Source organism: Sphaerodactylus townsendi, linkage group LG03, assembly GCF_021028975.2.
Source record: "Sphaerodactylus townsendi isolate TG3544 linkage group LG03, MPM_Stown_v2.3, whole genome shotgun sequence".
Taxonomy (NCBI): Eukaryota; Metazoa; Chordata; class Lepidosauria; order Squamata; family Sphaerodactylidae; genus Sphaerodactylus; species Sphaerodactylus townsendi.
This window is the reverse complement of record NC_059427.1, coordinates 115365268-115386920: the sequence shown is the minus strand read 5'-3', so window position 1 is coordinate 115386920 and position 21653 is coordinate 115365268. Positions and strand designations below refer to the sequence as shown.

The 21653-nt window shown below is 40.1% G+C and overlaps 1 protein-coding gene across 3 annotated transcripts in view; it reads left to right on the top strand.

Annotated features, from left to right (window-relative positions):
* The window catches only part of TBCD (tubulin folding cofactor D), a 162916-nt gene that overhangs the window by 106816 nt on the left and 34447 nt on the right, over positions 1-21653 (top strand). For all 3 annotated transcript variants that reach the window (XR_007243747.1, XR_007243746.1, XM_048487187.1), the window contains 9 exons: positions 808-888; positions 1429-1502; positions 1842-1959; positions 5903-5963; positions 7187-7209; positions 13149-13180; positions 15391-15453; positions 16886-16962; positions 18802-18883. Coding sequence is in view for 1 of the 3 variants with exons in the window: in XM_048487187.1 (XP_048343144.1) it covers positions 808-888; positions 1429-1502; positions 1842-1959; positions 5903-5963; positions 7187-7209; positions 13149-13180; positions 15391-15453; positions 16886-16962; positions 18802-18883 (611 nt within the window). In the remaining 2 variants the exon portion in view is untranslated. The remainder of the gene's footprint in view (positions 1-807; positions 889-1428; positions 1503-1841; positions 1960-5902; positions 5964-7186; positions 7210-13148; positions 13181-15390; positions 15454-16885; positions 16963-18801; positions 18884-21653) is intronic.

Sequence of the window (21653 nt, the reverse complement as noted above, 5' to 3'; positions counted from 1 at the left end):
ATAGATCAAAGTGAAGTATTAGTGTATTTATAGATTTAGATGGCTAATGTAAGTGAAAAGTTTTTGATTTCTCAGTTTATCAAGTGTTAAAGACATAGTTTCTCATTGCTATGCATATGAAGATCTCTACAGTTAATTTTTTCAATTCTAACATATTAGCTGCAAATTATTACCGTTGTGACACACTTACACACTTATACACACACTTATACACTGAAAAACCACGAATAGAGGAAGTCTGTAGAAGGATCTTCCCCACGCTTCTTCCTTTGCATTTCAAGTTTTGGTGTCCCCCTGAAGAGCAGATTCTGAGAGTCAGGGGATTCTATTGAATGATATGGAATATCCCCCATCCTACTTTAGCAAAAAGCCCTTTTTGAGCTTATTTTGCTTATTCTGTAGTTTTCGCACCCATATTATTATCTGAATGCTCTTTCCTAGTACCTTGTCCTGTGCTGTGTCATACACGCAGTAGCAAAAGAGTACAGGGATGGTGACCCAGTTCCCTATCCAAAGCAGTTTGTCCCTTGATCCAGTGCTGAGAACCAATTTTCCCTTGAACCGTCAAAAGTTCAAGCTGAGTGAATAGGAATGTGGGAAGAATTGCTAATTGCCTCTGGATTGGTATCCTGGGTGTTGTAGAGTGGCCCTACCACCAGTTGCAAGTACCCTTAAGTCTCTTATGCCTTGGATTGTTTGGGGGGGGGGATTAATACCACAAATAAACAAAGAATGTTCTGTTTTAAGAACAGTTAAACATTTGGAGAAACTATCCATTCTCTCTGTGATTTTTCCCTTTCCTATCAGTGTGTATATTGCAGGTTTTCCTGAGTATACAGAGCCAATCATTGATCATCTGGTTAATATGAAGATCAACCACTGGGATGGGTAAGTTTAATTATGTTAATATTGAAGAATTCAATACTTTGACCAAAGCTTAGAGCCAGTCCCTGAATCACATAGTGAATAGTGCTATTTTTATTTCAGTTATTCAAAGTTGAAGTTAAATCTAGAGGCCTTATTTAAATTGGTTGTGCTAGTGGACAAACAGATATCCAGTATTTATGGCTTGAATTGCTAGAAGCATATAAACTATGCTCCCCTTCGATGTTTAAATTATGAACCCCTATTAGTAACTTTATTCCTATATTTCAAAAGTTAGATTAATTAAGTTGTGCCAGTGTGATGTCATCATTAGATTGAGACTGTAATTTAGCATGCCTAGGATCCACGTTTCCACTGTTTTATCATGCTCACTTGTGATCATGAGCCAGTCAATTTCTCAGGGATATTATTGTGAGGATAAGATTGGCAGGTGAGGTAGATGCTTTGATTGTAAAGAAAGTGGAACTAGAATCATGCTATAATTATTAGTCTATATTGACAGTTCTCTCCCCCCCCCCCCCCCCCCCCCCATTAACGTTACAGTGTTATTCGGGAGTTTTCAGCCAAAGCATTGCATAATCTTACACCACAGGCCCCTGATTATATGACATGTACAGGTGAGTATGAACAATCTTGTGCCAGTGATGCTTTGAGAGACCTAGAACTAGTGTGGTAAGAATCCAGGCTGTGTTGCTAAAAAAGCTCCAAGTAGCTATGTCCACCAAACACAGTAACAAAATGCAAGTAATTCATCGATCACTGTTCCAGGGTTTATAGGATATGGGATTTTGTAACTCTTAGTATGTGCAGCATTGATAGTAAAATAAATTTCAGGACTGCCAAATACAGATAGTCAGAAGAAACTATTTTTTAAATTAAATATTAAATCCATTTTCCATACTTTACACTGGACAGTTAATGATTTCATTGGAAATTATTTGTTTAATCACTTACAGTTTTACCAAAACTGTTGCCCTTGGCAGTGGGCACAGATTTGCACACTCGTCATGGAGCAATTCTGGCTTGTGCGGAGATCACCCATGCCTTAAGTAAACTAGCGAAAGAAAATAAGAGGTAAAAAGACAAAATTAAATATGCTGAATGATTTATGTTTCATTTGTGTATCTGTTTGCATTGTACTTAAGCAAATTTAGAGGTCTAATTCATTGCAACTTTATTTTCGCAGATTGCAAAAGGTTTTTAAAATTTGTATTTAATAAAGTCATACAATTAATCTCAGTATCATTCGTTACTTGGACAACTAACCACATTTTCATCTTAATTTGAAATGCATGTATCTTCACACATGGAGTATTGGAGGTATCAGTTTGAGTTAACCAGAACTTGGGGAAACATGCAAGTTATAACTCAGGGATACGACTTGCATGTTTTCCCAAGTTCTTGTTAAATTAGACCCCAATATTTTTTCATCGTTTATGTTCAAAGGAAACACACTAATGAATATCAAGTTCAGCTGACACATTAATATAAATTGGTTATTGAAAGTGTGCAACATTTCTTCAATTTTTTGGGCCTGTTGAAAATATTTGATGATATTTGCCTGATAAATATGAAATTGCGATGAATTTTTGACCTATTAATGCATGCTTCTACATTGGCTTCCAACCCTAAATGTGAGCTTCAGTATGTAGTTTGCCTTTCTAAGAGCTGAAAAGCCAGTAAGGTGTTTTATCCCTAACTGGCCATCTCTCAGTATATCATAGAAAACCATATAATGAAGAATTATTTCAGGGGCTGCAGTGGTCAGAAGGAACACAATGAGTAGGCAAGACGAAAAAGCATCATACCATTATGTATATTAGTGGTTGCCATCTTTCTTTTTAAGCTTTATTAAGAAGTTTCTGAAAGGGTATTGCAAAGCAGCTGTGTCATTAAAATATGCACACTGTATTGAAGTAGTAGAGAAATTAATTGGGTAAGTGAATTAAAAGATTATGATTGTTGAAAGAGTATGGGAATGGCTATAAATGTGTGGAATTCAGCTGCTTCCGATGTGAAGCAAGTAATACCAAATGACTCTCCCTGGTTATGCTAACCTCAGATATTTTTCCTTAAGGCTATGTCCATTATTACTTTAAACATGTCAGAAGATGTTTAAAACTAACATAAGGAACAGGACACATTCTTTTTTGGTAGCACATTGGAATATATATTTCCCATGGAAGAGGTATACTAGGTGTTGAATGTAGGTCTTCGTTCATTTTCTTCCCCTAGTGCAATGGTTCCCAATCTTTTTTTATTTGCATACTCCTTGGCAACCCATTTGCCTAAAATTGAACCCCCATATTAGCAAAGCCATTGCATAATTTTTTTTCGCATACTCCCAAATGCCCTGGTGTGCCCCAGGTTGGATCTAGTGGATTGTGATATTCCTCAGGAACATTCACTGTGTCAAGGAACTTGTCTGATGCCTTGACCTTTGGAAGGAAAAGCCAAAACATGTTCTTCTGGCAGTCAAGCACCTGTAGGTCACACAGCTTCTGAAAGTGGGTTGCAGGTCAGCCCCATTAAGAGCTGCTTCTACCCTTTTCATTCTTCTCTTTCTATCCTTCTTGCTAACTTCTCACATTATCCTCTCCCCCTCTTCTTGATGACCATAAGGTGAGGGGAAAGTTGCCACGGTATTAGTAACTTCAAGGTAGTAGCCGTAAAAAAGGGGGATAAAGGTGGAGAATAGTTGTTCAGCCCGCAATGGAAAAACCAGAGGAAGAAAGAAAAAGCCATGTGTGGGCTTTGTTTTGGTGCTACTCTTTCCGCAGCACAACCACTTGCCTAGCCCCCTACATTGGTTCACTGCCCTCTACCTTCTGTGGTAGCTGTACTGCACTGAGCCCCTTGCTGCCAATCTCTTCACTACCATTTTCCATCTACACATCTCTTCTTAACCCAAAGACTCCCAGGTGTACCTCTTCAAACTCCAGCTCTGGCTCTGTTGGCAGAGGAGAAGGAGATGAACTTCCACTTGCTTGAGGTTTATTGTGGGCTATCTGCACCCTTTGTGCGATGTTTGTTGATTTTTCAAAAACACCTGGTTGGCCACTGTAGAAAATAGAAAGCTGGAATAGATGGATGCCGAGGTCATATTTTGCCTAGGGCCCTGATGGCGAACCCATGGCATGGGTGCCCAAGGTGGCACTTAAAACCATCATCTTCCCCTTGCCCCCTCGCCCAGCCAGAGGCGGCTGCCAGCAGACCCTTTAGGAGTCACGCTACACAGGCTGGCCGTGCACAAGGCGCTCTGCCGGCTGGGGCTGAGCTTCAGGGAGGTCCTCTTGAGTCAACCTGATTTGCTGTAAGTACCATCTACCGCCCCACAAGTGCCCCCCCCCCCCACCACAAAGCTTGAGAGGCTGGAGGCTGTAACTTTTGGGACCAAACTAAAACTTTTCTTGGCATGTAACTTTTGGGACCAAACTAAAACTTTGGGGGTAGGATTAAAAAGCAGCAGTCCGGGTGAGGGGCTTCCATTGGGAGGAGTACGTCTGTCAAGAGCAGGGCAGGCTCAGTGGTGAGATTCAGGCGCTTGCCCTGATTGGAGTAAACTGTTTGTTAAGGGCCCCCCTCCCCTGGGAGAGAGAGTGATGGGGCTTTTAGTGCCTCGGAGCTCAGGGCGGGGAGGAGAGATCTTGCAAGGTCCCTAAGCTCACAAAGCCAATCCTGTTCCCACATGATCAAAGCAAAAGTACAAAAGACAAAAGGCATTTCACACAGATAAATAATTGAGCGAAACCAGGCTCCGACCAACTGGCAGGAAAAGGAGAGGAACATCCCTTACCGCCCTGAGCATCCCTTCCCCACCCCCCTTGTCAGAATTAGGGCCATTCTGACAGAGGCAAATGTGGGACAGAGGGGTCCATTTCAAAATATTCTCCATGCTTTTATTTTTCTGTTCCTGTTGCATTTTTGTGGGAAGTCAAGTGCTGTGATAACATGTGAAGGAAAACCCCAGATCAGATGGTTGCTCCACAAATTTAGCTTTCCTGAAGTTATCACACCCCTCGCACAGTATTCTTGCTTAGGATTGCCTTCCTTGACTGCCTTTTTACTTCTATTTTGTGGTGGTGGAGTTATTGGGTTTCAGAAAGCAAATGTTTTACTTCCCTCTCCCCCCGCACCCCTCCCCCTTCACCTGCCAGGCCCCCAGTGTGAATAGTGTAATTATTTCAGGGAGATTATTAGCATTAAACTTCAGACCTAGTTTTGGGGAAGCAATGTAGGTAACCCTGTTAAACGCTGTTAAACCCCACTGATTTTCATGGGAAGAACTAAAGTGTGATCCTTTACCTGGGAGTAAGCTCGGTTGCTGGCAATGGGGCTTGCTTCTGAGCAAACCCTTCTAAGGTCGTGATTTACCCATTCGAAGTGTTGCACAGTTGCTTCAAAGCAAAGCCACCGACTACCACCAAGCTTACTCCCGAGTAACGCGCACCTTGGAGCCAACCTTTTTTCTAAACTAAAACCTCAGTATTCAGGCTAAATTGCCGTGTTGGCACTTTGCGATAAATAAGTGAGTTTTGGGTTGCAGTTTGGGCACTCAGTCTCGAAAAGGTTTGTCATCACTGGCCTAGGGCATCAAAAAACCTTGGCCCAACCCTGGATGGGTCACTGAACAAAGTCAATTTAAATTTGTGGGTCATCATACCAAAAGGATTGTGATCAACTGACCTGGGGGGACTCCCTCCTAAATGACAGAAATATTCATTTTCTGTGCTAAACTATTTCATTCCTTTAATCTGCTTTCTGCAGTAGCTTCCAATCCCATTTTTCAAAATAAAAAAAAAGGTCTTCAGAATTAAGACTTCTTTTATCTTGGGTTGCCAAAGCTGTGTCCAGATGATATGTTAGTCTTAATTGCATGCATAATGTGATTAAGGTTCCCTTCAAGATGCCTATTCATAATTAAGAAGTAAATGGTTAAATTACAGACAGCTTCACTAATTGCTTAGAATCTGAACAATCTAATATTAAAGATTTCAAACTCTGTTTAACTTTGCAGGTTGGTTACATCTTTCCTGAATGAGAAAATCTTGGAAGGACTTAAGCACATACATGTTGAGGTAGGTGCCAGTTATATTTGCTGGAAACCTTAGCTGGGTTTCTGTAGAACTCACTATATTTGGGAGTTGAGGACTTAAAACCCACAGCTGGTGGTGGTGGGGGGGGGGGGGGGGGTTAAGATGAAGAAGGCAATGGGAGAGCATCTTAATCTACTTTGTCTTTTGTCCATCTGACTAGAATCTCCTTTTCTTTCTTTTATTTAAAACATATCTGAGTGTTATGTGGTGGTTTCAGCCATCACAGTGATTTCTGTGTACAGTGATGTATGTGCATAGTGCCTCATTTAGACACCTGTAACAATTTTCTTAATTGTTTTTTGTATACGAATAAAAAATGAGGTAAAGGAGATGTTTACATACCATTTTAAAAAATTGTATTTACTGGAACCTGACTTCATTTTACAGACGTGTTCTTAACATTGCAAAAACCCTCTTCTGTTAAAATGGGTTATGTAAGTAATACTAAAGATTACAGACTTGGTGTAAGCTCAGCATTAGAGTAGGCTATGTAAAACCCTATGTAGTCTGGAAAACATTTTCTGAACTCAAGTTCAGCATGATTCTCATTAATAGATAAGTGTTCGCTACTAAATTTTATTAACATAATTACATCTGTGTTGGGGTCCCCAGCCTTTATGATCTTGTCAGCACTTTTGGTAATTCTGATTCAGGGTGGTGGGCACAACTGCAAAATGGCTGCTGCAGGAGGTGGTCAGTCTAAAATGGCTGCCACAAGAGGTGGAGCCAACCGTAAAATGTCTACAAGTAAGATTATGCACAACTATTAACTCTTCAACATTTCAAACAGAAACCCTGTTTAACAGGATGCGTGTCAAAATGAACGTATTGTTCAAAAATATTTTCTTGTATAAACACAGTTTACCTCCAGTCACAGAATAAAGATCCTGGTGCTACGATGGCAGCTGCTGCTGAAGCAACCATTCCCCATAGAGTGGCATTTTGGGGAGGGTACTTTAGGCTGCTGTGGCTTGAGGAGGTAGGGGCAGCCCTGTCGCATAGATTTATATCCCTTTCATGCCTGGTGGATCCAAGCTGTTACTATGATAACATGTTATTTTGATAGCTGTGGGTATTATTAAACCCATTGCAATGTGTTTTGTAAGTCCTTCTATACCTACAGGAGTAGATTGAAAAAAGTCAAGTGGAGCTTGGCTTAAATGAAAATTCTTCTTGACCAATTCACTGTCAATTTTCACTTCCAGCTTTGTCGTCGACAGCTGTACCGGTAAGAGAGTCAGTGCCATGTAGATAGTTTCATCTGTCATAATGAATGGTGTGTGATCATGTGTGAAAAGTCTCTCAAAATATGTAGCCAAATACTCAGACAATCTCAGCAGAAGAGCTGAAGTGCCTAGGGTTGCTAGCTCTGGGTGGCCAAATACCTTGTGATTTTGGGCGGTGGAGCCTTGGGAGGGTGAGGTTTTGAGAGGGGAGGAACTTCAGAAGGGTACAGTGCCATAGAATCTATTTTCCAAAGCAGGCATTTTCTCCATGGGAACTGTTCTCTTTTGCTTGGAGATCAATTGTAATAGCGGGAGATCTTCAGGTCTCACATGGAGGTTGGCTACCCTAGCGTTCATTCATATCAACTCTATGAAAAGGCATCCTGTATTCATTAGGGGTGGATATAGTATATACTGCATGTAGTCATAGCAGAACTTCTGTCAGAGTAGGTAGCATAGCTTCTATGCCCAGAGGTGAATGTGTTCATCAGGATTGATAGTATAGCTCAGCTCTAGAGATTAACTCACACTATATATACGGTACAAGGTGTCTTTTCAGTGAAAAGTATGGCCAGTCTTTTTATAGGATCCTATTAGTACCTTTTGCCTACATTCCTCAGCTTCCTGTATGAACTATGTTCAAAAGCCATAAATTCAAACATTTAACGTTTTAGATTAACACAAATCAGTGTGTCGTTTTACACCATTCAGAATTCAGAGCATTGGTCCAAGAAATTTAACGATGAAAGACTGAAGTCCAAATCAATCTTTGTATTGGGATATCTGTGACTAGTCCTTCCTAAGTCTTTTTAAGGGCAATAGTTGCTATGTTAAGCTCCACTTTGAGGAAGGGAGAGAAGGGATCTACCTTTTTCACCGCTCAAGATTCTACCCATCAGAGCTCCTTTTGTGTTGTTACTGATAGAAAATAAAAGGAAAAAAAGAACATGCAAAAATAAGATGTTTGTAGCATGATAATTTAATCAGGTTTCACTCCGAGAAATTGCTGCATTTTAAGTCATGCTTGCAGAACAGAACTTAAAAGCTCACATACACTCTGGAGCACATTTTCTTTCCTTTGACACCTTTGTATGCACGATCATGCTGATTTGCAGATGATCCCATCTTTGGTCCTGGGATGCTAGGAAGAAAAGCAGTTATAAAAATATTATGAATAAATTATTTATCCAAAATAAAAACGGCTACATTTGCATCACTATAATAATTCCATGGAATGTACTCTGTATTAAATCACTATCAGCTACCGTTGCCTGGTTCTGATTTCTCATTTGCTAAATTGGATCTGAATGCCCACTTTATCCATAAGAAGCATGCACATGAAGAGTTGGGCAAAGTTCATTCTTTAAAACCTAGGAAAGATACAATAAAACACCATTGGCTGAGCTCTCCTGACATATTCTTCTGGAATGACGGCCCTACATTACTCAGTGGGCAAAATGCACTATGCCCTCCATTGTTGCATTAACTTGCCACAGGATGGAGTGGGTTTGAGAAAAATGAAATGCCTGGCACCAGCAACCCAGTAAGCATTTATGCTTGTATGATGATGGCTATGCATTTTTTACTTGTGCGCCCCAGATAGTGGTTTGTGTTGAGAGGCAGCGTGGATTCTAATCTGGAGAACTGGGTTTGATTCCTCATTCCTCCACCTGAATGGCAGAGGCTTATCTAGTGATTCAGATGTGTTTCCACACTCCTACATTCCAGCTGGGTTACCTTGACTAGTCACAGTTCTTCAGAACTCTCTCAGTCCCACCTACCTCACAAGGTGTCTGTTGTGGGGAGAGGAAGGAAAAGGAGTTTGTAAGCCACCTTGAGTCTCCTTACAGGAGAGAAAGATGAGATAAGCTCTTCTTCTTCTTCTTCTTCTTCTTCTTCTTCTTCTTCTTCTTCTTCTTCTTCTTCTTCTTCTTCTTCTTCTTCTTCTTCTTCTTCTTCTTCTTCTTCTTCTTCTTCTTCTTCTTCTTCTTCTTCTTCTTCTTCTTCTTCTTCTTCTGCCAGTACTGAAGTAAAACACAAAAGTATGCATGCTTTGAACCCTAGAAATTAATTTCATAAGAAGTGTAATGACTCATGTTTTTATCTTACTTTCTGTGGCCAGTACAGCCTCTGTAATTTAGGATCCCATATCATTTTAATTCATTGTTACTCTTTCATGATTTCAATAATGAGAAGGAAGTATGGGTACATAAAAGCAGATATGACATTGCTTTAGGGTTTGGACCTTCGTTACAATGGTATGTAGATACTAGAAACCACTGATACTGCTTTAAACCTTAGTGTTTTTGCTCTTGGTGGTGATGCCTGCAGTTACGGTTCAACATCTGTGGGAACAAAGAACTGAACTGAACCTTTGAGTACAAAACGAACCTTTTACATATGAACCATTCATTCAGGAAAAAAACAGGCTTTGGCATATTAGTTAATGTGCCCGAGTACCTGAGCTAATGCACCTGTGTGTGTGTGTGTGCCCTCAAGTCACAGCTTACTTATAACGACCCTGCAGGTTTTCAAAACAAGACTCTTGGAGGTGATTTGTCATTGGCTGCCTCCACGTCACACCCCTGGTATTCCTTGAAGATGTCCCACCCACATTCTAACCAGGGCCGACCCTGCTGAGGTTTTGAGATCTGAGGAGATCAGGCTAGCCTAAGGCTATCTGGGTCAGGGAAAATGTACCTAATAATAATAAACACTCATTTTATAGAGCTTTACAAAGGCTGCTGTAAACTCTTTTAATGTCAAGATAGAGGATCGGTATAATGTTAGCTTTTTGTAAAAAAAGTGCATTTATATCTGTCACAAGATACTTAATAAAACCTGTTTCTTATCAATAAGGCTTCAAGTGCACATCATGCTTTCTCTCAAATTACTACTTTATGTATTAATAAAGACTTTAAAATTATATGATTGTTTCAGGATATTAAAATTCCTTTAAATGGCATATGAAATGCATTTAAAATGTATGATTTGCTTTTCAGCGTGGCATCTTAAAGCAAAAGTATTAAAATGGTCCAAATATTAATTTAAAAATAATCTGCTACAGCCCTAAACTAAACATCAAATTTTGTAGCTGCTCCCCATGGTCCAGGGAGAGCATAATAAATAACAAATAATTGTTTATGGATCTTAGTGAAAAGGTAGGAAGAGATGGAAGAAAGCACTCTCTCAATTATTTCCCTTTGGATTATTTTGTAACAGCCCATCCACTTAGTTTTAGTATGCCAGCACTCTAAACTAGCTCAGCTGGTTTTCTGAGGAGCCATCAATGTGTTGTGCCCTGAAGGGTTCCAGCTGAGAAGTGTTTCTTGGAATTTTGAGAAAATAGCTGCAGCCATTTGTCCAGGAACACTGTCAAACTAATTATAATGTTTCCATTGTTCCATTTACTAGTTTCTGATGGGAAGATTTCTGGTATAGAAATAAGCATAAGAGGAAATATATTATCGGAAGACCAAGGGATTACTGGTCCTGCCTTCTATTGTGGAAATAAAGAATAACTCTGGCAAAAACGCTGAAGTTGTATCATAATGTGATACATCATAGATCCTGTACAGTGAATGTTTGGTGACAGTAATAGAAATATAATTTTTCTGTCTAATTGCAGGTAGTAGAATGCAGTAATCCAATTAAATTGATTTGCAGTACATACAGGACAAAGCAAAGAGTTACTTCTTGCAATGGTTGGATTTTTAATGGGTTTAAAAAGTTGGAACAGATATGTACTGTCAAAGGCTTTCATGGCTGGAATCAACTGGCTGTTGTGGGTTTTCCAGACTGTGGCCATGTTTTTCTGGGCTGTGTGAACATGGCCACAACCCAAAAGAACCCCCACAAAAGCCAGTTGGGGACAGATAAAGCCCAATCCAGAGGCCTGGGTGGGTGGGGATGGTACTGCTGCCATGCTGTGCTGCCGCCTCCAGAGGGCTGTTCAGTGACATGGGGAAGATAAAAAGGTAAAATAACCTTCCCGCCTCCGGAAAGCCCTCCATGGACCTATGCCAGCTCTATGGACCTGTGCCAGCTCAGTACCATGTCTAGAAGGCCACAGAGGACATCCACTGGTGAAATTACCCCTCTGCTGGAGTACATACCCTGGTGAAGGCATTTCCACTGGCATAGGGCTGTGCCACCTCCAGGAATCCCTTCAGCCCCTCCACTCTGGATTGGGCTTCAAGTCTCTAAAAGTTTACTCCAGCATTTTAAAAAATGTATTGGGAAGCACTAATGTGATTGTTTTTATGTTATAACTCCATTGGAGGCAAGTTACATTGAATTAGGCCATTGTTTCGAATAGCTTATGATTAAAGTGTCCTTTAGCACTGTGGCTATATTCCTGAAAACAAAGTGCTAAGAGATGTCAGAAACACTGGTTGTCATATGACGTGTTCACAATCTCTGTTTCTGTTGTTTAGGAAGGTGACTTTTCTCATTTTTTGTTTATTCCTTCAACCCTTAATTAGTTCCTGTTGGCAGAATAATTAACACTGCAAAGGTACATAACTTGATTCAAGTGTAGATAAAGCTTTATTCAGGAACTAACATACTTCATAGGAAAGAGGAGAGACCGAGATAGTGTCTTAACTACATCTTGTGACTGAAAGAGACTTACAGTGCCATCCTAAAGGAAATTAGGACACCGCTATAATGTTTTCCATGCCTTCCAAAGACCGGGACAGTAAAAGTCCTTTGGTTTCTAGCATCGATGATAGGCACAGAACACCATGTTGGACCTAATCATTTCCCCAATGTTACTTCTCATTATTGTCCCATTTCTTAATGGATGCCTGTAGTTAAAACTCAGATGCTAGTGCCTGTTCTTGCCATGTCTTTATCTTCACCCTGAATTTTGGTGCATTCCTGGCTATTTATACCACACTCAAAATATTAAGGCCCTTTCTGGGATGTAATGTTACCTTAGAAGTGAGGTTTTCCAATTGTTTCCTATGGGGGAAACTGTTGATACTAAACCTTTTTCTCCTTCACACGTTCCTCATACCTCTGCTTGTCTAGAACCTCATACAGTATGTCTCAGCATTTAGCCCTTACTTTCTGTCCTTGGTATTTGCATAGTCAAGATCAAGGACAGAATTGGCTCAGAGGCCACTGGTATGAGTGTTCCTTTTATTTTCTTACTTTTCATAGGATTTATTTTTTGCTGTTTTATATGGACTCTTAAGGTGCTTGACAGAAACACAGGGATATAAAACAAAGTATTTAAGATTGTTTCCATTTGCATCTAATGACTCATCCAGCCAGACCCCTTCTCTGCCATGCTTGTGGGATGTGGGAATGATTTGCAGCTCAGTAAAGTGATCAACATAATGGACCTCTGCTGTTAGTAGACTAATATGCTCGCCTTGCTAATCCATTTAGGAAGAATTCTAGGGTATGGGTAATTAATATCCTGCTTCTCCAGACCTAACTTGGGTAACAACAAAGATTAACAGATTCTCACACATGTGCTCCAAAGCTATATCTGTCCCCTGGGACTCTGCTGTACCTAGGGGCCTGTCAATTCTGTTAAATTGTTCAGCAGAATAACTTTTTCTTTTACTGAGCCTTGTAGTGTATGATTCAGGGCTGAGATGTTTGCTAGGGTGATTGTGTAGTGATCTCCAAAAAACAGCCTCCAGGCCTGGTGTGTGAGCATGTGTGTACTTTCTCTCTCCATTTCACTTACTTGAGATGCAGCTGCCATGTTGCGCATTTCTCTGCCTCTTAATATTGCATGCTATTTTCCTCAAAACAATTAACATATTCTCTAAAGCTGTTCAGGAAGAGGCTTTATATAAAGCATGAAGTGAAGTGAGGCAAGAGTTAATTCACTGGTGTTTTAGGGTCTTACCAAAGCATGAAGAGTTAGCACTGTGCATTGGTGATTAGGTCTTCAATCAATATATTTTTCTTTTCTTTTCAGCGGTTTAGGTGGAGAACTAATGAGACTTGCTGGTATGTTACATGGGACATATTAATTGGCCTTTTAAAAAGCCTGCATGCTTATTGAATTTTTATTCATTCTGTGGTGTTTTGTATTTGTGTTTTTGATCTAAAGTTTTGGTGTACTATCTGTAACTGTACTCCTGTAATTTGAACATACCGGTAGTTCTTCACAGTGGAGTTCTGTCTTCCTTGAACCTGTACTGATGATGCTCTTAAATCTGTAGTCTTCCCCAAAACACTTATCTTCACTTTTCATAACAAAAAAAGCTTTTTACTTAATAGAATATGCTTCTCCTGATTCAAAATTAAATGAATAAAATACAAATGAGCCCCAAACTGGCTGTGCTGTTTGGCATCGCTTTGGCAGCTATTAGCAAATTATTTGTCTTCCCTAAAAGTGCAATGCAAAGGGCAAGAGCAGTGGAGTGACTGAAGCAGAGATAACTGAAACTTCCTCTCCTCTTGGGCAAGTCAAAGGCACACTGTTCTGTCTCTAGCACTTTAGGTTAATGTTTTAATATACCCTGCAAACCCACATTGCTATTCTCATCCATGGGATCTCTGTATGTGTTGCATTTTTGAGAAGTCCACACTTTGAAACAGCTCTGTCAGATTGTTTTAGTCTCTGGCCTCATTGGTGTCAAGCTGCACAGACTCTTCCTCCATAGCAGCTTTTGGGATCTAGTGCATACATGGAGTCCAATTTGGAAAGTACCTCTGTTTGATTAGCAGCTCCATCTCTGACTTATTGTCAAGTAATGCATGGTGGTATCAGTGCAGATACCGATGGTGGTAACTTGGCTGTATACTTCCCAAAATGTCTTATAGAATATAAGCACCTGGATATAGAACCTGGATATACTTGCAGGGACATCTCATTTTACGCTCCTCCACTGTTTTCTCTTTCTCTTCCCTGAAAGCTTCTATCACAGTTCCCCTTTTCTTGCTCTCCTTTCCAATCACCAGTAAACCTATCTTTATTTGCCTCCCTCTTCACTTTTGTGCCCTTCTTTCCAGTGGTGGGATTCAAATAATTTAACAACCGGTTCCGGTGGTGGGATTCAAATAATTTAGCAAGTGGTTGTTTACAAGCACCATTTTAACAACTGGTTCTGCCGAAGTGGTACGAACCTGCTGAATCCCACCACTGCTTCTCTCCCCCTGGCATCCTCTACCCCAGATAACTATGGCCAAATTGTGTGGTACTGGATACTGGGGTAAGCTTAGCCTCATAGTGAGAGACCCTCAGGGACTTCCATAGGGCACCTTATTTCCACTGTATCCCTCTCCTCATGCTATTTCCTGTTTCCTTCCTCCTGGCAGTCCCCATATCTTGCCTTCTGCTTCCTTCTCTCCTACCCATCCACCAACTTTTTATCTGCCCCCAGTCTTCAGCTCCACAACGGGAACCCAAAACAGTTGATGTCATTCTCAGAGATGTCATTGTGGCCTCACAACAACTCTGTGACATGTGTTAGGCTGCAAATGTATGACTGGCCCAAAGTCACCTGGTGAACTTCCATGGCAGGTTGGGGTCTTGATTCTGGGTCTCCCATATATGTACCTGAAACTCTAACCATTTCTCCATGCTTGCTTTCATGTGGTGGTTGCTGATCAGTAACAAGCAGCATGTCAAGTCATGCAGATAGGGTGGTATCAAGCCGTTTAATGGTTGTTGGTAGGTTTGGCTCCCTCAAAAGTTAAAATAACCCTGGACAGGGCCCTGTGTCCTCCTCCTGACTTTTACTGACAGAAACCAAGGCTCGAAGACTGGCAATACTGTTGTGGCTGCCTAGCAACCCCTGCAGTAACTATTGAGAGGCCATTCATTTTTAATGGTGTTGAGGGCAGGGTGGGGGAGGGGTGTTAATCTCCCAATGCATTTTTAAAATACATTTCAGATTGTTTTGACTAACCTGGGTTTTTCCAGGTTTGTTCATGGCTCCAGCCTCTGGATTTAACAATTCACAGATTTGACCATGTTGAGAATTAGATCTATTGATTTGTTAAAATGTTTCTTGTAATGACTGATCAACATATTTTTGATACAGTATACCATCCGTGTAATGATATCAATACAAAGGTTTATTCTGACTGCATTTCCTTGAGTTGTGATTCTGTGTGAGTGCAGGTCCCACTGAAGTCAGCGGACCATACTGATGCAGGATTATAATTACTTATTGTTTTCTAGCAATTATGTCATTTCTTTTGTTTTCCAGTCTGCACGTTAATTGAAAAGTTGTCAGTTTCAAAAATGCCTTTTAGAGGAGATCCCATAATTGGTAGGTTATGTTTTAAATATATCCATTTTTGTCTGACTGTTTTATTCAGCGCATAGCCCTGTTGTGTTCACTTTCCTGGCCCGTGGCTAGTATTTGCATCCTATTCTTTGCAGTTGTTCATGTTCTGATATACCCATAACTCGCCCCCTCTGTCTGCTTCCTTCTGCTGTCATGAACATCATGAAGATATGGCTCTCCTCCCCATATTGAATTTAATGCATTTGAAATACAGAATAAGAACATAAGAACAAGCCAGCTGGATCAGACCAGAGTCCATCTAGTCCAGCTCTCTGCTACTCGCAGTGGCCCACCAGGTGCCTTTGGGAGCTCACATGCAGGATGTGAAAGCAAGGGCCTTCTGCTGCTGCTGCTGCTCCCGAGCACCTGGTCTGCTAAGGCATTTGCAATCTCAGATCAAGGAGGATCAAGATTAGTAGCCATAGATCGACTTCTCCTCCATAAATCTGTCCAAGCCCCTTTTTTGAAGCTATCCAGGTTAGTGGCCATCACCACCTCCTGTGGCAGCATATTCCAAACACCAATCACACGTTGCGTGAAGAAGTGTTTCCTTTTATTAGTCCTAATTCTTCCCCCCAGCATTTTCAATGAATGCCCCCTGCCTCTAGTCTTGTGAGTAAGAGAGAAAATTTTCTCTCTTTCAATATTTTCTACTCCCATGCATAATTTTATAGGGGACTTCCAAATCATATCCCCCTCAGACATCTCCCTCTCCAAACTAAAGAGTCTCCAAACGCTGCAGCCTCTCCTCATAGGGAAGGTGCTCCAGTCCTCAACACCATCCTTGTTGCCCTTCCCTCAATCATCCTTGTTGCCCTTCTGCACCTCTTTTTCTATCTCCTACATATCCTTTTGATGATGGGCGTCTGGAAACAGTAAATCCGGCGCGGCTTCAGCATCTTCACTGCTTTTATATAAGGGCATGACAATCTTTGCAGTTTTATTCTCAATTCCTTCCTAATGATCCCCAGCATAGAGTTTGCCTTTTTCACAGCTGCCATGCATTGAGTTGACATTCCCATGGAACTATCAACTAAGACGCCCAAATCCCTTTCCTGGTCTGTGACTGATAGCACTGACCCTTGTAGCTTGTATGTGAAGTGTGGATTTTTTGCCCCTATGTGCATCACTTTGCATTTTGCTACATTGAACTGCATTTGCTGAATACTAGCAGCTACAGCATCTTTCACATACAGGTAACAATTAAAAGGGCAAATGTATGGGATAGCAGTGGTAGCATATTGGGCAGAAATATATTTCTAAGTATATGTACTTACTTTGGAAGAGAGAGCAGTTTTTAAACACAATTTGGAATTGTATAATGCATTAGAAATTGTGGATTACTGAATACAGATGACAAATGTTGAATCTTGAATAACTAGTATTCTACTAAATATGTTTTAAATCCTTCCAGATGGCTGGCAATGGTTAATAAATGACAGTTTACAAAGTCTTCATCTTGTTTCAAGCAATACAAGACAGCAAATAAAAGTATGGATGTTGCATGTTTATTGTTGTTGCTTGTTTTTATTGATTCAGAATTTTATTAATCAGAGTATTATTTAACTTGTAAAAAAAATTCTCACAAAACATGGGACATAGTTTAGGATTCTAAATTAGGGCAGGAATTATGGGAAGCCACTTCCTTTTTTTAATCTGTGAATTAATTTTATATTTTAAAAAGAACATCAGGAGAAAAACTTAATATAAATTGTGCTAGTATTGAACATTGTGGGGAACTGATGTGAGACTTGATAGAGGTCTCACAGCAAGTTATGGGAAATGATGAACCAAAGCATTCCAACTGATTGTATGATCACTACAAAGATCTTGCTCCATAACTTCCGGGAAAAGGCTGCTATCAGGTATCGCCCTACCCTCATTAATGGGAAGCAGTTTTCAATCCATCATTGCTGCTCCCTCCAAGCAAAGGTGACCCGAGACTGACTACACTGAGCATCACCATGACATTTGCAGCCTTGAATGTGGACTCACCAATAGCTCCAAAACCTTAGCCTGATCTCACAAATAAAATTCTGACCGCTTAAGATCCACTTCTTAGATCCAAGGATGACCCACATTACCGCACACCTACTCAAATATAATCACGTCTCCAACTGGCCGAAGCCAATTACCAACAAAATTAGGAGCATTGGAATGGGGATCTAACTAGCCTTCAAACCAGCAATGATAAACTTATTTTCAGCCAAATCAAAGACAGACTGAAAGACCATGAACGCCAGGCTTTCTACCCATCAAAAATTCCAGTCTGTTCTCCCTCGGGCTTTGGGGCATCCCTTCCCAAGCACGGAGTTATAGCCAACCACTCAGCATCTACTCCTACCGTTTGCCAATCAAGGCATTTATGCTAGCCAGATTCAATAGTTTCCCTTCAGCCTCTACCAATGGAAGGTATCACCAAACTCCAAAAACAACAAAGACATTGTCGCTTGTGGCTCCATTGACTCCTCTTACCCATGTCCTCCTAGAGTGCCAATAAAATGCAGATGTTGCGTCTCAGATTAATCCACCCTTTATTAGTATGGCGTAGGAAAATTTCTAACACTCATCATGCCATACGTTTTCTTCTTGGAGACTACAATGTCTCATACAACACGTATGGTAGCTCTATACCTGACAAACCATTTTAAAGTGTTAATCCTATTCCCTCATTTTATCAAGTTTAACTGTTTTTAACTGATATACACTGTCTAATATTTAGGCAGGGTAGGATACTTGTTGTTTATTATTATGTTTTTAACTTGCTAATCAGATCTATTTATACTGCAATTTTATATTAGACTGTATTTTTACATTGATGTGTAGGGGTATTTACTGTGATTTGTTCTGGCTATTTCAAAAAAAAAAATCTGAAGTGATCTGACCCCTCAAAGTCAACCATCCAGTTATGTGGACTATTTCCTTGCCATTGAACTATATTTGAGACTGCAGAGTGTGTCTGTGTAAATCCTGATCTGTCTATGCCTATTAAAGGTTAATAAATAAGATTGTATGATCATGAACATAGCCAGAGATGTAGCTCCAAGGGGACGGGGGGTGCGCAACGCACCAGGCGCGCCCCCCGGTGGGGGTGTGGTGAGGGCGGGGACGTTCCTGGGCATTCCGGGGGCAGAGGATCCATTGGTGCACCAGGCGCTTTTTTCCCTTGCTGTGCCTCTGAACATAGCTAGGGTGTATGGAGCGAAAGTGTATTCTAGTTAGGATTAGTTTATCCAGTGGCCTATCCTGAAATATAGCTGTTTAATAGTGTAATGTCCTGGAATGTAATGAAAAGGTAAGAAGATATGTGCTTACAGTGTTTTGTTTTAGGAATCAGCTGTCTCTGCATTAGCTGCCCTTTGTAATGAATATTACTGCCTGAAAGAGGGAGGAGCCCATCCAGTTCAACAAGGTAATGATTCACAAGGTTTGTCTCCATCTTCATTAAGGGATAACCTATGATGATTTTGTAGGCTAGAAAATTCCAGCATAGGCAAAATTAGCCCTTAAATCAGCACCTCAGCAATTAGCAACTTTTCAGGACCCAGCCCAGTTATGTAGGCATTTAAGAAGCACTTAATTGGAAATAGCTGCACTTAATATGCATTGCTTGGCCCTTTTGTAGAAATGCCTTGGAGAAATGAAAGAATACTGATTTGCACATGTGTGGGACAATGCCATCTGAAATGTCCCTAGCAAATTACCACTCCCAAAAATTGTTACAGTGATAATTACGTGGGTCTTTCTGAATCAGCTCTCTTCCCTACCTTTTTAATTCAGTGTAGTGTGAAGATTAAACCTCTGAAGGGAATGCTATTTGAGATATTCCCATGAATATTTATTTGTAGGAATACAAGGTCTAAATAAGACAGAACTTTAATAAAAAAAAAACCAATAAGATCAAGAAAACAAAGGCTGTTTCCACACAATGCAAATAAAATTCCTGAGAACGGAAATAGAAGTATTGGGGGAAGGAGTTCTCTGCTTTTCCCTCAAAATGTTATGAAATGTTTTATTTCATCCCGAAAGTTTTATTTGGAAAGCTAAACTAGTGATCTTTTTTCTTGAAACATTTTCAGAATGTTTCCTACTTGCTGTGCAGAGATCAGGAAACGTTTTATTTCTCTTGTCCAATTTTGAAGCTCTCACTTTCATTTCTCCTCCACCTGCCATTTTTACTACTTCTCTGTGCTGACTGTCATTTGCTGCAGTGTCCTATGGACATTTCCTCATCTAGCATCGTGGCTGCCTACCATTTCCACCATTGCTGTGCACTAAAAAGTCAGTATTGCCTGCTGATTTACGCGAATGTGTCATTTTTCCATTTTTAAAAATTTTGTGTGAGTTATCTTCACAGCTAAGCAGACATGATGTGAGAATTGGCAAGGCTGGGCACTCTCCATATGACATCTTTTCAAGTTTCCATATGACATCTTTTTTTAAAAAGAAAGAACCATTTTTGCTTGAAATGCTTTATTTTTTCCATGCTATACAAACAAACCACCCTCCCTGAAATGGTTCTTTTCAAAACATGTGCACGTTTTAAATGTTCCTTGTGGAAAGAACCAAAGTCAGGAATGATCTAACAGCATCCAGAAAAAGCGGTCCATACTTCTTTTAATTCAATTATTGTGCTCAAATACAAATCTACTGGTTTTGATGGTCAAAGCAGTGTTTTTTAACAGAAGTAATTCCTGTGTTAAAAGGAGAATGGCAAAGATGCTTCTTGGTGTAAATACTTTTTGCACTCAATTTAAATAACCTGAGGCCCTTTTTTGTCAAAAGTGAATGTAATGGCTCCATCGTTAGGAGATCATTATGCTGTATTCTGATCTTGTTATATCATTGACTAGACAAGGCTTAAGAAATCAAATTAAACCATTTATCAATGAATGTGAAATGGATTAAATCTAAAATACTGGCGTTCAGAGATAGTGGGAAGACAAGGGATCCTTAGAGAATGCTGGGAATGGATTTTGAGCACATCTATTATAAATATCTGAGTATCCTTTTTGATGCATTTATGACATGGAAAATCCATTTAAAATATATAAGTAGCTTTCGGCTTCAACCTACATTTTTGAGGAAATTTTATTTTACATCCGGTAGGCAGTCTGTTTCAGCACTGATCGAGTTATGAAACATTACCTCAAATCTTGTACATGGCTTCTTCATGGGTACATGGCACATGATTGCTCCAGACCTTGAGAGATTGTAAATGAGGGGTTTTGTTGTTGTTGTTGTTGTTGTTTTAAATGTATTGGGCATTCCCAATTGTGTCTCCAGTTTGGTAATTAGATTTGAAATTGGATTGTGTTCCCTACAGTCAAAAACATTTTAAGATGTGGTTACGAGTATTATTGCTAGAACATTCTAGTGCAGCGGTTGCCAATCTTGTTTCACTTGACAATTCATTTCCCTAAAATCGTATACCCGAATTAGTAAACGCATTATGTAATTTTTTTCACGTACCCCCAAGCCCTGTGGTGCATATCCTGGGAGTACGCATTCCCCCCAGTTGGAACCACTGTTCTAGTGTACGTCTTATGAATCAGACCTAATTCTTATTATCAAGCCTTACTTCACTTATCAGTAAATTGCGTGAGTTTGGATTTTCAACAGATGATAATTTAATTATTACTCTGCTTACCGAACACAGTAAGCAAAGCAATTTTATTTGCAGAATTGGTCTGGGCTGCTTACTGGCTTGCATAGGAAGTGTTCTTCTCTGTATTATGGGTATATTTCCACTACTTGTTTTACAGTTGCCAACTATTTGATCACTGTGCAAAACTCTAAATATAATTTACTTTTATTAACAACAGTTCATTCCCAACAGTTGACTATATTGGAAGACTTTAAGCATTCTCTGAATGGAAAGAAAGTGTTCTTCTGCTTTTGGAGCAATAAAAACTGTCTGACATATGTTGTTACATTGTCCTTTGTTAAAGCCAGATACAGTACAGTAGAGCCTCGGTTTTCATTGCCTTTGGTTTTCATCGGTTTCGGTTTTCATCGATTTTTTCAGTGAAAAATTTGTCTCGGTTTTCATCGATTTGCCTCAGTTTTCATCGATTTGCAGGAAGGTGCAGGGGTTTGTGGAGAAAAATCACCCGGACAAAGCTGTTGCAGGCCGTGTCTGCAACTTGTTTAATGACAATGTCTTGCCCCATTTCAGACAA